Below are 18,680 nucleotides of genomic sequence, written 5' to 3'. Positions count from 1 at the left end.
GGTGTGGTGGCAGGCGCCTGTGGTCCCAGCTAATCAGGAGGCTGAGGCAGGAGAATGGCATGAAACTGGGAGGCGGAGCTTGCAGTGAGCCGAGATCATGCCCCTGCACTCCAGCCTGGGCGACAGAGCAAGCCTCCGTCTCCAAAAAAAAAAAAAAAAAAAAATCCCTGGACTCTCTAGTATATTTTAAATATTTCAAGTTTTTAAACAAATAGTCTTAAGTAAAGGACTGGCCGGGCATAGTGGCTCACATCTGTAATCCCAGCGCTTTGGATGGCCGAGGCGAGCGGATCACCTGAGGTTGGGAGTTCGTGACCAGCCTGGCCAACATGGTGAAACCTCGTCTCTACTAAAAGTAGAAAAATTAGCCAGGCATAGTTGTGGGTGCCCGTAATCCCAGCTACTTGGGAGGCTGAAACGGGAGAATCGCTTGAACCTGGGAGGGAGAGGTTGCAGTGAGCTGAGACGGTGCCATTGCACTCTGGCCTGGGAGACAGAACGAGACTCTGTCTCAAAAAGAAAACAAAGAAAAACAAAAGGAAGGACTAGCTTTATTTTCTTTATCCGCACTGTCAAATTTTAGTATTGTGGCAGCACTAAGAAATTTGTAGTTTCAGTAATGAGATTCTTGGTGTATAGTAATCTGGTTATCTGGCACAAATTTGAGTAGTTTGAAGAAGTCAGTTACTTTGGCTAGTGAAAAAGTCTAGCTATCTGCCTAACAAAAATAAACTTCTTGGATCTTTCTCAGTGTTAGAGCAAAAGATAAAATATATGGAAAAATGTGCAAGGAAAGAATGATTTGGAGAACACAGAGTGATAGCATCTGACTGAAAGAAATTTCAGGAGCTATATTAGATTAAATAGAAGGGGAAATAATCAGTTAAATAAAAGGAGAAATTTCTCTTTCTTGAAAAATTGAAACTTTTGGTTAAAAGCATTCTGATTGCCAAGATTAGATGAAAGAGCATCTACATTTAGTTTCAACTTCTTTTGTAATTTTAAAATTTCAAGAGTAAAAAAAAACCCTAAAAGCCTCCAGGCGTAGAAGTTGTTACCTAAAAAGAATAGGAGTCCGCTGGCACTGGACTTCTTCGCAGCAGCAGTAGTTGGTAGAAGGCAGTGGAGTAATACATTCAAAGTTCTGAGTTTCTAATCCAGAATTTGATACCAGCCAAATGATCACTCAAATGTAAGAACAAACAAAGACATTTTCAGAAATTTAAGGACTTGGGAAGGTTAACTTGCATAAGTTCTTGAATATGTACCCAGCAAAATGAAATAGAAGTTCAAGAAAGAGGATGAAATGAGATCCCAGAAACGGAATTCCTAACACACCAGTGAAAATCTCAGGATAACAACTATGCCGTAGGCCTAGAAAGCAGTTGGTTCAAATTAGAACGAAATGACAGAGTTGTCTATGAAGAATGTCTTCAGGAAGAAAGTAAAAACCATTATATGAATTGTGTGGTGGAATTTTTTAATGTTAAGATAAAGTCAACGAGAAAAAAAAGAAACTGGGGGATGCAGTATGACATTCTTGGCAGTAAACCACATTAAGCTTTGGAGGAGCCATACGTGTAAGTAAGTCTTGAATAATGGAGGCTGAAAGTAAAAGAAGACTCTTAAATATGCATTCTTTTGTGGAAATATAATTTTTTAAAAAGGAAAATAGGGTGGGGAGTGGAGTGTGGTACAAAGCTAAAGAAAGGTGCAACTAACATTCAAATGCAAAATCACATAGGAACAGTAGATAAAATAAGAGGAAGATCTGGAAAATGTGGTGTAATAGGATGGGACTGGACTTAATATATAGAACAAAGAAATGCTTTAGGAGCCACATCTTTTGAATAAGATGTATCATTGAACTAGGCAATATACATTTTAGTTTAAAAAAATAAACAGTATGTCATTAAGCAGGGTTATTAATAACTGAGAATACTTGAAGATGTGTTTGTATGATATTATAACTACATTTTTATTAAATTTACTGCTTACCTTGATTTGAACCTTTTGAATAAGATGTGTCATTGAACTAAGCAATACACATTTTGGTTTTAAAAAATATTTCTTTAAGCAGGGTTATTAATAACAGAATACTTGAAGGTGGTATATCTGTATGATACTATGAATACATGCTTTTCATTAACTTACTGCCTATATTGATTTGAACCATAAGGTGGATAAACCAAAAGGAGAAAAACAATAATACACAAGTCTTCAGTAGGGTAAACGTAATATACATGTTGAGAGAAGGGTTAGAAATGACGTCTTAGAAATCCATGGTCTGATTTTTATCTACCTGGAGTGGGAAGACTCTTATTCTCTTTTCTCCACATTTAGCCCAGAAATGCAGGTTGGGGGAATAGCAGTGATGCATAGTATCTCTTAGCCTAAGGCTCTTTGCTGATTCTTCAGATGGAACTAACATAGAAAAGAAATTAGATCAGAAAGTATTTCAAGAAATCCCAGTCACCTCACTTTGTCATCAAGCTTTATAACATTGAGCAGCTTACCTAACTCCTTGGGTTTGTTTCCTCATCTTGAGTTTGTTGTCTTCAAGGTTTCTTGTGACTGTTTACGTTACATGGCTTTTCTATGCTGGATTGTCTTGTGAAGCTCACTGAGCTCTGAAAACAATTCTAAGAATGTATTTTTAGGATTGTTATAAGTGTTCAGCTTCTTTTGTGACATTTTTGGACATCATTGGGTGAATGAGTTCTAGTGTGTTGGTCATTTTTAGTCATTTTTTTATATAAGGAAGGAAGAAGTCAGTGATATGTGGTATTTATATTTTGAAGGAGCAGTCTAGAAAACAAAACACAATCACAGTATCAGTAATGAAAGCACTGAAATCATTACAGATCCTTACAGATGTTAAAAGGATAACAAAAGAATGTTATAAGCAATTTTATGCCAATAAGTTCTATACGTTAGATGAAATGGACAAATTCCTTGCAAAACAAATTACTAAAACTTATAAGAGGAAATAGAAAATCGTAATAGCCTTTTGTTAGTTAATAAAATTGAATTCATATTTCAAAATCTTTCTACAAAGAAAATACTAGGGTCAAACAGCTTTACTGGTAAATTCTGTCACATTTAATAAAAAGAAAGAAAGAAACCCAGTCTTATCTAGACTCTTAGAAAATAGAAGCTAGCATTACCTTGATGGTAATACCAAAGACATCGTAAGAAAATCAATATGGAATATAAACTAACATTATTTGAGAATATATGTGCAAACAATCATTTAGTATTTGCAAGTCAAATTCAGTGGTGTGTAAAAAGGATGATATAACACATCCAAGGGGATTTTTATACCAGGAATGTGATTTTAACATTCAAAAATTAATGTGAAGCTCACTGAGCTCTGAAAACAATTCTAAGAATGTATTTTTAGGATTGTTATAAGTGTTCAGCTTCTTTTGTGACATCTTTGGACATCATTCATTGGGTGAATGAGTTCTATTTTGACCAAATAAAAGCGAAAAAAAACCACATGATCTTCTCAGTAATTATAGTAAAGTGTTTGACAAAATTTAATATAATTCATGATATTAGTGAATTAGGAATAGAAGGGAACTTCCTCAGACAGATACTGGGCATCTGCTAAAAAACCTTTGCTTTATTCATACTCATATCTCATGGTGAAAGGCTGAATGGTTTCCACCTAAGATTGGGGAAGAAAGCAAGATTTTCCACTCTTGACCACTTCTAATCACCATTGTATTAGGAAGTCCTAGTAACAGCATGGTCAAGAAAAAGAAAAGACACTGAGATTGGAAAGGAAGGAGTAAAATTGTTTTTATTCTCAGATGACGTGGTTTTATATATATATAGCAAATGTTAAGTTACTAGGACTGATGTGAATTTGGCAAGATTGTAGGATACAAGGATAATATACCCAAACAGTGTAATTTCTATGTAATAGTAGAGAACAATTACAAATGAAATGGGGCAGGGCGTGGTGGCTCATGCCTGTAATCCTAGCACTTTGGGAGGCTGAGGCAGGCAGATCATGAGATCAGGAGATCAAGACCATCCTGGCCAACATGGTGAAACCCCGTCTCTACTAAAAATACAAAAATTAGCTGGGTGTGGTGGCATATACCTGTAATCTCAGCTACTCGGGAGGCTGAGGCAGGAGAATGGCGTGAACCCGGGAGGTGGAGGTTGCAGTGAGCCAAGATCATGCCACTGCACTCCAGCCTGGGCGACAGAGCAAAACTCCATCTTAAAAAAAAAAAAAAAAAAAAAAAAAAAAGAAATGGACAAGTACCATGCATAATAGAGTAAAATTGTAAAATATTCAGGTGTAAGTTTAACCAAATATGTGTAAAATCGGTACACCAAATTACAGAAAATTATTGGAACTTAAAAAGACCTACACAAATGAAGATACATACCACATTCATAGATTAGAAGACTTGTTACAAAGATGTCAGTTCTACTTAGACTTATCTATAGCTTCTTCAAGACCTTCCCAATCAAATTCTTAACAAGATTTTTAAAAATTTACCAAATTGGTGGTTAATTCCATGTGGACATGCACGGGTATTAGAAGAGTCAGAAAATTTATGTGTGTGTGTGTGTGTATATATATATATATATATATAGATATATATATTTTTTTTTGCCAAAGGTGCCATTGTAAAGGGAGCCTTTTTAACAAAACAGCTATATTTCTGTATGGAATAAAAAGTCATCTATCTACATATATATATGAAAGGCAAATAACATAGATCATAGATTTAAACATAAAACAATGGAACATCTAGAAGAAAACATAGGAGAAAATCTTCAGGATCAAGGATGGGCAAAGACTTTTAGTGCACACAAAACAGGAATGATAAAGGGAAAAAATTGGATTTCATTAATATTGAAAGGTTTTGGTTTTTAAAATACACCTATGAAAAGGCAGCTCACAGACTGGGAGAAAATACTATTAGAAAATACCTAACAAAGGACTTGGATCAGTATATAATTTCACAAATCTTTTAGATAATGCTTTTTTTTTAAAAAAAGTACAATTAACTAATAAAAATATATGAAAAAATAGGCAATACCACATGTGAGCAAGGATGTGGAGCTGCTGAAATAATCATATATTGCTGATGGGAGAGTAAAATGGTACATTGCTTTGGAAAACTGACAGTTTCTGAAAACTTAACCCTGTGACCCAGCAATTCCAGGAAAACATTTGTTTACAGAACTACACATTAATATTTATTGTAGCTTTACAGGAATGTCTATCAAGAGATGAATGCATAAACAAATTGTGGTATATCCATATAGTGGACTATACTGCTCTGCAGTATAAAGGAACAAACTTGCTGACATATGCAATAACATGGATTAGTGTCAAAAACTTGGTGAGTAAAAGACGATAGACGAGTACCTACTGTATGGTCCTGTAGACACGGAATTCTAGATAGAATTTAGAGAAAGAACATCGGTTGCCTAGGGTGGTGAGAGAAGGGTGATTGACTGCAAACGGGCTCAAGGGAGTGTTTAGGGGTCATGGAATATTCTTTTATCTTGATTGTAGTGTTGCTTCCATAGGTATATGCATTTGTCAAAACCTGTAGAACCATATACTTAATAATGCATTATTTCAAGGTCAGTTATTTCTCAAAGTTGGCTTAAATTATTTTTAGCATTTTTAGGCCAGGCGTGGTGCCTCACACCTGTAATCCCAGCACTTTCGGAGGCCAAGGTGGGCAGATCACCTGAGGTCAGAAGTTCAAGACCATACTGGCCAACATGGTGAAATTTTGTCTCTACCAAAAATACAAAAATCAGCAGGGCGTGGTGGTGCATGCCTGTAATCCCAGCTACTCTGGAGGCTGAGGCACAAGAATTGCTTGAACCCAGGAGGCAGAGGTTGCAGTGAGCTGAGATCACACCACTGGACTCCTGCTTTGGTGACAGAGTGAGATGCCATATCCAAAAAAAAAAAAAAAAAAAAATTAGCATTTTTGTTACAATGTGATACTTCTTTTGTTGGTGGTGATACCGAGTTTTTGCATATTTGACAATTGCATGATAATCTTTAAAGTATGTAAGAAAATATAATCTAGGAGCTCCAAAAAGGCTCATTACTTTTTGCAGTCTAAGATTATATTTCTCGAATGTAGACCTTTTAGTGGATGAAAGTTTTTCATGTATTTAAGAAAAGGTACAACACATACATGTATGACTGTGTTCATGTGTATTTCATAATATACTATTTAAAGTCTGTCATAATATTGGTAGGGTGCTCTCTCTGCTTTGTTCATTTGGTAGTTAAACTATGCAGAATATAAATATTAAACTTCTGCTTGGTACACAACAAGGTCATTATAAAACTGGAGAATTTTTTTGGAGCTCTTTTTTGAAGGTTTTATCTGCTGCGCCCCCTGGTGGATTTTACTTCTCATTGGGGTCACATGAAAATACAGCCACTACCTTCGTAGGAGGTGTCTTTATAAAAGACTGTAAAGCTTTTAAGTTAATCTTTATGTTGAAAAACTTCTCAGTAACTTCTATTGATAACACTATGAGGTTTTTTTCTTGTGATCTTCACAAGAGTTACTCAATACAAGCTTCTCCATAGATAATTTTGCCATGTCAGATGGCTTTCTTTCAAAATACCTCTAAGATAGAGATTCCAGGATCCTGTGTTAGAGTAGTAGTTTCTAATAGTTCTCATTCTATAATATGATTCTAAATTTCTTGCTGTACAAAAGAGATTGGGGGATCGTGTCTTAGAAATAGTATGTATAGTTGGGATAAGCCTTGAACATATTATGGTGCCAGAAATTAAGGAATTACTTTAAAAAAAAAAAAGAGATTGTTGAAAGGCCACATAGGAGCCAACCTGAAGATCTAATAAAGACCAAAGCTGGAACAATGTGACTAACAAAATAATGATAGTATTGGATTTTAATTCATGTACTAAAATACTCATGAGTCCATGCCGATGTATTTTAATAAATGGTAGAGAAGGCACTGGTTTTGGTTTTGTGTGGGTGTTTTTTTTTTTTTTTTTTTTTTTTTAACAGGAGCATCCCAATTAATGTAGAAAGAAAGAGGGGAAAAGAAATTTATTAGGCAAATAACCACAATAATAAATAAATCAGACAGGACCCGGTGATGGATGCCAAAATTAGGTCAGAGTTTGAGGAGAAAAGAGTATTTGCACAGTCTCAAAGTATTCCCTACCCTCCCCCCCGCCCCCGCCCAGGATATTTTTTTAACTGCAAAGGAAAAGATAGTAGATTTATAGTGGAGAAATCTGGCAGCCACCACCTTGGCCAAGTGATCAAAGTTAACATCACTAGTAATAAGACATGTTGACGTCATGAGCCCCTTGATACAGTGTATTGGAGGACGCAATATCATTTCTGTGGCATTCTTTTGCATTCAGGAAGCTCAAACTGAGGGAAGTTTTACAAAATACTGGATCAAAAGTTTCAAGGTCATGAAGGACAATCAATCAAGAGTTGTCACAAATTGGAGCCAAGACTCAGGAGAAATTACAGAAAAGTTACAAAGATAATAGAGTTCTTGAATACCCCTCAGCCAACTTCCGTTAATGTGAGGATGTTAACATCTCACGGAATTATGGTACAGTAATTAACATTGGCTAAAGAATATTAAACCACATACATGACTGAAAAAAATGGTGAAACTTGCGAAGTGTTTTTCTTTTCCAGAATTCTCTCCTGGGTCCAACATTACATATAGTTGTTTCTTTCAAAGTATTATTGTTAGAATTTAGAGAGACTTGCTGTGTTTTTAGTAATTTGGTGTATTAATAGGTAATAACTTATTTATAAAGTAGCTGTTAAAAGAATTTCCTGATGAAGCAATAGTCTTGTTGCTGTTTTCTAATACACAATTATTGAGAACTGGCTAAAATTTGAGGAAAGTTTTGTTTTTCTACCATTCTGTTTATTTCATTTTCTTTTCATTCCGAAAAATTTTAGCATCACCTAAAACAGTTTACACTTCTTTAAGTTGTCTTTACTTTTAATCTCAGCAGTTGAATAGCAGCTTGGTGTGTGTGTATTAATAGCAATGCTTTCAGAACCTTCCTATTTTGAAATTTCTTATTTCCTTTTTTTCTAAATGAGAGAAATATGTAAGTATAAGGGAGATGATTTATGTTTCATCATCTGAAAGCATGATGAATGAATATGTAACCTCCTATTTCTATATTGGTGCAGTATTAATATGTCCAGTTGAAAATACTGAAATTTAGTGTAGCAAATTTAGCAACGTGAGCAAGGTCTTAATACTTTTAATGTAGTAACATTAACAAGATTCTTGAAGTCACTTTTTTAAATGAGTTACCATCTGAATTTCACATTTATCCCTAAGAACTGTCAGAGTGCATTGATCGAGGTTAAGTCTCAACAGTCTGTTTTCTGTATAAACAATCTACCAATTTCTTATTAGTAATTTTTATATTTTATAAACTCTGACTAAAATATCAAGTTTTTGCCACCTTGCTTAAATTTTAGATAACAGTATATGACTTGAGAAGATTATTTTAATATTTTGTCTAATAAAATTTCAATTGAATATGTAGGCATTTTCAACTGTTAAGGCATTCCTCCCAAAGTTGTCTTTCCAAAAAGTAGAAAAATAACATGAGTTTCAACCTGGCAAAACATATGAAAAAGAGTATCTCTGAGTCACAAGATGAGTCAAGAGGGTGAGGTTTGTTTGTTTTTCCTTGTCCATCTCTTTTAAGGGAATATGATCATAAGCAGTAGGAAAAAAAAATATTTACTGAAAAGTGGCACCAAAAGTTGGAATTTGTTCTTCAGTATTTAACTCGTGCTAAGTGCAGATCTTCTGTAAATATACTGAAACTAAATTTAATGGTGCGAACGAGATGGGTTTGATCTACTTTAGAGATCGGTTCCTAATTTGTAGGTGATTGCTAATGCTGATATTTCAAGAATTAAAACTCTGTTTCATACTCTAATATCGTACTGCAACACAGCAACACTGCTGGCAAATGGAAGTGCTTAAATAACTGCCCCTCGGGTGCCAGTAATGACCAAATAAATAATTTTGTTTGATACCTAAAATAACTATTTTTACCATTTGTTTTTGAAAGACAACTTTCTTAGATCTTGGCTTTAAATTTTTTTCCTGGCTTTGCTTTCCAAGCTGGCCATTTAAAAATGTTCTGGATATTTAGGTATGGATTCCTCTAGTTGCTCAGTCTCAACTAGATTGCAAATACTGAGTATTTAGTCTGTCTTACTCATCACTGTAATCCTAGCTGAAAGGAGGGGAGGGAGATGAGGAAATAAATCAGTGGTTGGAGAAAAATACTGCCTCCTCACACACTGCTCTGGCTTCTTAGCTCAAGATCAGTTTTAGCTACATAGGATATGTGGGAATGATGATGAATGGAAAGATTAGATAGAGCTTGTTCCCTCCTAGTCATATTAAAGGGGCTTTTTAAGAAGTCATTTATTGTCAAGGTAAAATGTGATCACTGGCACATTGCTTTGCCTTTGAGGAAAGTTTTGGCTATTCATCCAGAACAGATATCAACTACTTTATAATGTTTTACAAGATATTAAAACAAGTAAATAAAATTTAACTACTCCTTCTAAGGGCTTTTGCCAGTGAGTGAGGTAATGATACAACTATAAATCATTAGTGACAAACACCTTTCTCCCTAGAGAGAAATTGACAGGTGTCTCATAAATGGAGAATTCAGGCAAGGACATTCCAGCAGGAGGTTTATAAGGAAATGAGGTATAAAATCTATACTCTAGCAGAGTTGTGCCAAGAGCATTGTAGCCAAAGAAAAGGAAATGGGGAAAGAGATAAGATGGAAATTTAAATTTGAGGATAGTATTGTCAAGGACTTTAGACTTTTTGTATTAGAAAGCCACTAGAAAATGTAAAGCACGGGAGCTAGCCATTTGACTGAATTTGCCTTTTAGAAAGATTACTGTTGGCAGTGTAAAGAAGATGGATTGAGCCAAATATATTTATTTGATTTATGATTCTTTATTCTCAAGTATTCTTAATATTTTTTATTCATTTATTAAGACTGGAATGCTATCTCCTGGATTAGAGGAGTTTTCTGAGTAACTAAAACATAATCCTTTAAGTGCCTCAATTTCAGTTTCTTGATAAACAACTTTCTAAACTATAATTAATGTCCCTACTTCAAGAAATAGACTCTAATAAATAGTTTGCATAAATATTATGATACTACATTTCTGCCTTTCCTCTTCCCATTAATCATACAGCCTAGAGGAAATGATCCTGATTTGTCCACTTAGTGAAGACATTGTCTTTTCTTATCCACTCATAGTAGATCACCTTTGTTTAATTTCCCCATCACCTTTCCTAGTCTATGATTGTAAACTAAAGGTTGGAAGAAGAGAATAACTAATCCTTGGTATATGTGTAAAAAATTAAGGCAAGCTTGAAGAGGGTACCTCTTCAGCAAAATCTATGAACTTTGAGACACTGTTCTGAATGGTTTGCTGATTGGTACCTGGTTAGCTAGTAGTTTTAAATACTGGTGGCATTTTAATCAATAAGTTTTACATTTGAAATACTTATTAATACTCACTTAAAACATTATTAAAACCATTATTAAGCACCTGTTATATGTGATGCCCAGAGCACCAATGAAAAAGTCATGGACTGTGCCCTGAGGTGGAGTAGACATGTAAATAAATAAGCGAAAAGCATTTGTAGGACTTTGATTATATTTTTTCTCTTTCAGGATTAAGGGTATGTCATTTTATAGATAGAAAATGGGGAAATAAGGTTTATTTGAACAGTTTGCATTTATGTCACATATTCCATTAAAGAAGGAATACTCTTTAATAGAGGGATAAAATGCCTTATGTAGTTGATGTGCTTATGAAGTGTTTATGTGAACTTTTTGATGAGATTATTTATATACATTAATGTGCTACATAATAATTTTCGGTCAGTGACTGACCACATATACACAGTGGTTCTGTAAGATTATAATGGAGCTGAAAATACATATACAGTCATGTGTCACTTAACGATGGGTTACATTGAGAAATGCATCATTAGTGTAGCCTGAGTGTACAGAGTTTATAAAGTCTACAGTAATGTCCTAGGCCCTTACATTAACTCACCACTCACCACTGACTCACCCAGAGCGGCTTCCTGTCCCACAAGCTCCTTTCATGGTAAGTGCCTTATACAGATGTACCATTTAAATAAAATTTTCATGCTATACTTTATCTGTAGCTTTTGAATGTTTACATATGTTTAGATTCACAGATATCTAGCATTGTGTTACAATTGCCTACGGTATTCAGTACATTAAGATGCTGTACAGATTTTGTAGCCTAGGAGCAATAGGCTGGACCATATAGCCTAGGTGTGTAGTGGGCTGTACCACATAGGTTTGTGTAAGTACACTCTGATGTTCATACAATGACGAAATCTAATGATGCATTTTGCAATGTAACCCCATCGTTAAGTGATGCATGACTGTATATGTATTTTGCTGTTTGCAGCAGTATTTAAATAAATTTTTCATCCCAGCATTTCTGATACATGTTTTCTAGAAAACCTCACATGCTATGAAATCACATCTGGGAAAAACATGGATAGAGTAGACCATTCAAGTTATGCAGCTTTGTTTGTAACAGAGTATTAACATAAACGGTGATGATCTTAAAAATACAAGTACAAATTAACTCTACAAATGAAACACCATAACCCATCACTTATGAGCCTTAAATGGGGACTTGTGCTTCTATTAAGGTATGGTATAGGTTCTTGAAGTTACTTGCTTTAGTAGAAGCTACTTTTCTGAAATTCAGTGGTGAGCCAATGTATGGCTACCTTATTATTAATAGTTTTTGGGGGTGAGGGAGCATAAAAACAAAAGAAATTGTCTTCACTACTTCTTCATCTGTGTCCTTAGTTTTCACCAGACAACATAACAATGTTAGAAAGACTTGAGGTTCTTAAAGCCACTAAACTTGTTTTCTCTAAAGGAAGGCACCTCTTCACTGTTGTTTTCTTAAGGTCTTCATATATTGAGGTTTTTATTGGAGACAGAGGTTCCCTCTTGTTGCCCAGGCTAGAGTACAGTGGCACCATCTCAGCTCACTACAACCTCCGCCTCCCAGATTCAAGCTATTCTCCTGCCTCAGTCTCCCGAGTAGCTGGGATTACAGGCACCCTGCCACCACTCCCAGCTAATTTTTGTATTTTTAGTAGAGGTGAGGTTTCACCACATTGGCCAGGCTGGTCTCAAACTCCTGACCCCAGGTTCCTCAGCCTGCCTCAGCCTCCCAAAGTGCTGAGATTACAAGCGTGAGCCACTGTGCCCAGCCTTTTTTTTTTTTTTTTAAAGAAACTTGCCCCTGATCCTTTTATAACATACTGAGAAAAATCCCTGTGAATCAATGAAATTTCCATGATTACTGACAATACTACTCTCCTTCCTCTTTACCAATTATGTGTGAACTAATTCATATTAGAACACCACCTTGTAGCTGTAGTTTTTACTTTGATAGTATAGATAATTATAGTTCTATTTTAATATAATTTATATTTAAAATATATGCTTTAATTTTTAAGTTCTTATAGTGAGGATGCCATATATTTAAGCTGTCAAGACAGCTTGTATTTGTACTGTTCTCTAGCATTGTGGGCCATAATACATATATACTCATTGGCAGTATAACATTTGCCTTCTTAATTTTCTTTTTAAAAGTTGTTGTATTTATTTTATTTTTATTTTTAATTTTTTGAGACAGAGTCTCACTCTGTCACTCAGGCTGGAAAGCAGTGGCGTGATCTCGGCTCACTGCAACCTCCGCCTCCTGGGTTCAAGCGATCTCCTGCTTCAGCCTCCTGAGTATCTGGGATTACAGGTGCGTGCCACCATGCCCGGCTGATTTTTGTATTTTTAGTAGAGGTGGGGTTTTACCATGTTGGCCAGGCTGGTCTGTAACTCCTGACCTCTAGTAATCTGCCCACGTTGGCCTCCCAAAGTGCTAGGATTACAAGCATGAGCCATTGCACCTGGCCTGTTGTATGTAATTTAAAAAATATATTTGTAATTACTATTTCTGTTAAGTCATGATCAAAATTACTTATGTGTATTAGTCAGATATTTTAAAGGAATTAAAATGATGTAATTTAGAAGAAAACAGCTTAAACCCTGCTTTTTCAAGAATGTATATAAGAGACCTGACACTGAATTTTTATGGAGTACTTACAAACTAATGTAAACATTTCTTTTTAGTTATTCTTTCTCTTTTAAAGTGTTGACAAGTGAATTTTGTTAGCTATTTGGTTGTTAAGTAAAAGCTGGCTTATTTGCTCATACTTGTAAAGTATCTCTGGAAGAATATTCAGGAAACGGCAACATTGCTTTCAGGGAAAGGAAATGGATATCTCAGGGTGGGAAGGGAGGGAAACTTTGAATTTTGAATACCCTTTGAATTTTTGAGTCGTGAACTATTAGAAAGAAAGTAAATTAAAATTTAACAAGAAAAATGAAAATGAAAGTTCTTTGGTGTACAGAACAGAGGTTGATTGAATCTGTCTGGTAGAACCTCCGTGATCAGCTTAGCATTGGCATTGTCAGTCCTGAAATAATCTTTTGTGACCTCCATGATCAGCTTAGCATTATCAGGCCTGGACTATCTTGAGACTCAGCATACAGCGGATGTATGTAATGGCAGGTGCAAACAAACAGAAAGGTAACCAAATACAAGTATTTATGTTGTATTTATTCTATGAGAAGAAATTAGTTAACATTATAATATATACCTCTTTTTATCAAATTGGAAATTAAACTATTGGATAACTGTTGGATTTTTTTCCCCCTATAACTATTAAATTTTTCAAAATCTTGCTACTGCCTGTTTGAAAGGATTTGGGAACATTTTTAAAAAATTCTTGCTACCTTTTTTGTTTGCTTTTAGTTGATGCGGATGAAATTAAAAGGCTAGGAAAGAGATTTAAGAAGCTTGATTTGGACAATTCTGGTTCTTTGAGTGTGGAAGAGTTCATGTCTCTGCCTGAGTTACAACAGAATCCTTTAGTACAGCGAGTAATAGATATATTCGACACAGATGGGAATGGAGAAGTAGACTTTAAAGGTAAGAAAGCAGTTATTTTTTATAATCACAAGTTAGATAACCTGTTTGTATTCCTACAGCTCTATGTAAAAAAAAAAAAAAAGTGTTTATATTCATTGTGACCTTACAATAATAGATTATGTTAAAACCTCAACATCTGTGGTATATTCACCTTAATGAAATAGGATCTTTTACTTTGTGGTTCATAAATGATTAAGTTGTTCTTTAGGATAATCTACCAAAAAGCAGGGGAGACTCAGTATTTCCTTTCTTTTTAGAAAATTAATCTCACTTTAGGACAATACTGTATATTCTTATATACAACATTAGAAACTGCAATTCCTTTTATTTATTTATTTTTTTGAGATGGAGTCTCGCTGTTTTGCCCAGGCTGGAACGTGGTGGTGTCATCTCAGCTCACTGCAACTTCTGCCTCCTGGGTTCAAGCGATTTTCCTGTCTCAGCCTCCTGAGTAGCTGGGATTACAGGTGTGCACCACCACACCTGGCTAGTTTTTGTATTTTTAGTAAAGACGAGATTTCACTATGTTGGCCAGGCTGTGGTCTCGAACTCCTGACCTCAAGTGATCCACGTGCCTCAACCTCCCAAAATGCTGGGATTACAGGCATGAGCCACCACGCCCAGTTTTTTTTTTAAACAAGTAAATAAACATTTCACTAGAGATTTGTCAGTAGATTTTGTTATTTTAGTTTGGAGAACAGAATTATAAGTGGAGGGATATAAAACTGATTATGATTTAGTGCTTATCAGGTGGTGAAGAAAAATGATTTGTCGTGAAACTTCTAACAGCATATTGGTTCACAGTTTTGAAGTAGAAATTTAAAGTTATTTTTGTAGTGTCAGAACAATTTATAGTGGTTTTTTTTTTTAAAGCCCCTTGTCACAGTCATATTCTAAGAGGAAAGAGTTAACTTAAAGAATATGTTTTGAGTGTCCTTTTATTTTGCACTTAACAAATGTTTGTTCAAATTGATTGACCTTAGAGAACTCCAAGTTCAAATTAAAAAATACAGAGAGACTTTGTTTGTTGAGGTTTCAAATTTGACAATTTTATTTTTAAATGTTGCTAGTAGTACTTTTGTTTTGCAGCAAGGAAATATCCTTTTATGGGAATGTAAGGTAAATATGTTTTTTTGTGTAAAAAAATTGGAAGTTCTGATTTGTGAACATTTTTAACTCTTCTTCAGAATTCATTGAGGGCGTCTCTCAGTTCAGTGTCAAAGGAGATAAGGAGCAGAAGTTGAGGTGTAAGTATTTTTCTTCACTGACTTCATTCTCTTATACTACCATCATTTCATACCGTATTATAGAATGGTTTTTAAAATAATGAAAAAGATGTCTTTTATTCCAGATCCTTAGACATAACTGAAATTTTACATTCTGGTGAAAATCCTTTTAAGACATTTGCCACTACTATATTTGAATAATGTGTCATTGTTGCTTTTAGTTGGATAGAAGCAAAACAGTTTCTTTCTACTGAAAACAACCATGTAAACTACATTTGTAATTTAGAGAAGAGATTTTTTTTTAGTGACAGTGGGAAGAAATGTTCTAAAGAACAAGAGAGGTTGTTGGAGTTGTTATTATCTCTAGTGTTTTTTCTGTGCAGAAACTGAAGCTTAGCAGGGATAGTTAACTTACTCTAAGCTCCACTAAATCTGCTCAGGCAGCCTCAAAAGCCCATACTTTTAACCAACTATGTTAAACTGTGCCTAAGGACAACTCTATTTTAAGGAAGGAGACATCCTCATAGTCAATTTTGATGTTTGTCAGTTTACTATTTTCTTTCTTATTGAAAGCGTTTGCTTGTGATTGCTTTGTAATTGGAATTGATTTTCCTTCCCTTTTTTTAGTTGCTTTCCGTATCTATGACATGGATAAAGATGGCTATATTTCCAATGGGGAACTCTTCCAGGTATTGAAGATGATGGTGGGGAACAATCTGAAAGATACACAGTTACAGCAAATTGTAGACAAAACCATAATAAATGCAGATAAGGATGGAGATGGAAGAATATCCTTTGAAGAATTCTGTGCTGTAAGTACAAAAGAGCTGGTTCTTCTGTTATGTTTCAGCAGCATATTTTAAAAACCACTTAATAGAGAATTTCCGTATTTTGTCCTAAAAACATATATTTGATTTTTCCTAATTGCCCATATTCAGTTTTGAAATGTATCTTCGTTGTAATTACTAATTAACAAAATCAACAATTATTATTCTCAAGAATTAACATTCTCAGTGATCCTCTGATCAAATGCCACAAGGATACCACTTTTTTACTGTTGATAGCCTCTCAAATTACAACTAGATTATACTCTTAAGGTTCATTTAATCACTCATTGCTTCTGAACAGAAGCACAACCACAACCACTTAGCTTCTCTTCTGTACTTATGCCTTAAAAGTATAGATAGTAGGCTTTTTGATGTGTTACAAGGATTTTAAACTGCAAGCTAGAGATACTAGAGAAAACTAGAGCATCCAGAGTAGAGGCAAAGATAACAAAGGTTTGAAATTTTTCTGTCAGTAATGATTGGATGCTTCCATAGAAAGGTTTTCTTTCTCCTTTTTATTTTTAAATGTGAATCACACAAGGAAAAACAAGTGAGTTTGATAGTTGTGTGTTATGCAAGAGCTGAAGTGTAGCTACTTTGACCTTTAAGTAGAAGTTCATATTATCCTTAAGCAAAAACCATCTTTTTATTTTGTTTTCAAAAAGTGGGGTGGCACTGTAAAGAATAGACTGCATCTTTTTGGAAGAGTTAGATGGGTTTGAGACTTTTAAGACACTGAACTACTCCCAGGGGGCGCTACCGCAAACCTTTTCTCTCCTTCTGTTTCACCTCTTTCACCATTGCCAAGGATCACTGAAGGACTCCTGTGGACTGGCATATGGTTGAGTGTGACATGAGACCAGGCTGGTAGTACCATCATAAAGAGCAGCCAGTTTTCAAAAGAAGGAAAGGAGAAATTCTAAGCCTTAGGGGAATATAATAAATGGAAAATTCTTGGCTTCGGTGGTATTGGAAGAGGTATTTATATTTATATAAATAAATGGTATTTATATAATCATATAAATGAAGATTACTTGCATATATAAAATATAATACATATATCACTTATCAGTGGAAGGAAATTAAGCTATTATCTATATTGAAGACATAAGCTAAGTTTTGAGTTTTAAGTTTTCATGTTTTTTTTTGTTTTTTTTTTTTTTTTTTTTTTTTTTTTTGAGACGGAGTCTCGCTCTATCACCAGGCTGGAATGAAATGGCGCAATCTTGGCTTGCTGCAACCTCTGACTCCCTGATTCAAGTGATTCTCCTGCCTCAGCCTCCTGAGTAGCTGGGATTACAGGCACATGCCACCATGACCAGCTAATTTCTATATTTTTAGTAGAGATGGAGTTTCGCCATGTTGGCCAGGATGGTCTCGATCTCCTGACCCTGTGATCTGCCCGCCTTGGCCTCCCAAAGTGCTGGGATTATAGGCGTGAGTCACTGTGCCCGGCCTATTTTTAAGTTTTTGTAGACAGGGGTCTTGCTATGTTGCCCTGGCTGGTCTCCAGCTCCTCGCTTCAAGCAATCGTCCCATTTCAGCCTTCCAAAGCATTGGGATTACAAGCACGAGCCACTGTGTCTGGCCACCAGTATTTGTAATCAATTGCCTTTTGCTTGTATTTTTAAGGGGCATAATTTAGGAGTGGAGAAAAATGTTCTTCGTGTGCTTAAAACCAACTTTTATAAACATTGATCAAGCACTTGTAATTTTGACTTCATTGAGTTCTTTTTATGTTGACTTCTCAAGCTATAACAGTGAAAGATTGGAAGTTATTTTAAAAGATTGCATACTATATATGTTCTTCAAAATTTTCAGAGTACTTAATATATACAAATAATTCTTACAAATGATTAGTGACAGGCTTAAAGTTGGTGAATTGAACCCATGTATAATTTATTTTTACCTCCTCCCCAAACTCCAATCAAATGCAATGAATTAAAGGTTTATGAACTCACAAGGACAAAAATGAAGAGCAGAGAAGAAACAGCATCTAAATGTGGTAATTCAGAACATTTAGAAAGTTGAATGGTTAACTAACCTAGCAGAATGATTCTAAGCTTTATCAGCTTGGAAATCTGAGAACCAAACTGGGTTATAATGGAGAATCCATGCAAGGCTCAGAAATTGATGTCACAAGCTACTGGAAGTGAGGATGAAAGTGAGACTAAAATCAAAGATTGGTTAAAGTCTGTTTTTTTTTTTTTTTGAGACGGAGTCTTGCTCTGTCACCCAGGCTGGAGTGCAGTGGCCGGATCTCAGCTCACTGCAAGCTCCGCCTCCCGGGTTCATGCCATTCTCCTGCCTCAGCCTCCCGAGTAGCTGGGACTACAGGCACCCGCCACCTCGCCCGGCTAGTTTTTTTTGTAATTTTTAGTAGAGATGGGGTTTCACCGTGTTAGCCAGGATGGTCTCGATCTCCTGACCTCGTGATCCGCCCGTCTCGGCCTCCCAAAGTGCTGGGATTACAGGCTTGAGCCACCGCG

At 35.4% G+C, this 18,680-nt stretch overlaps 1 protein-coding gene across 3 annotated transcripts in view; it reads left to right on the top strand.

The window, feature by feature from the left end:
• Positions 1–18,680, top strand: part of PPP3R1 (protein phosphatase 3 regulatory subunit B, alpha) — a 78,118-nt gene that overhangs the window by 54,076 nt on the left and 5,362 nt on the right. For all 3 annotated transcript variants that reach the window (XM_025354144.1, XM_025354145.1, XM_025354146.1), the window contains exons 3-5: positions 13,962–14,138; positions 15,326–15,385; positions 15,992–16,176. In XM_025354144.1, the coding sequence (XP_025209929.1) occupies positions 13,962–14,138; positions 15,326–15,385; positions 15,992–16,176 (422 nt within the window). The remainder of the gene's footprint in view (positions 1–13,961; positions 14,139–15,325; positions 15,386–15,991; positions 16,177–18,680) is intronic.

The sequence above is a fragment of the Theropithecus gelada genome, chromosome 13, assembly GCF_003255815.1.
Source record: "Theropithecus gelada isolate Dixy chromosome 13, Tgel_1.0, whole genome shotgun sequence".
NCBI lineage: Eukaryota > Metazoa > Chordata > Mammalia > Primates > Cercopithecidae > Theropithecus > Theropithecus gelada.
Note: the sequence above shows the minus strand (reverse complement) of the source record. Positions and strands in the feature narration are given on the sequence as shown.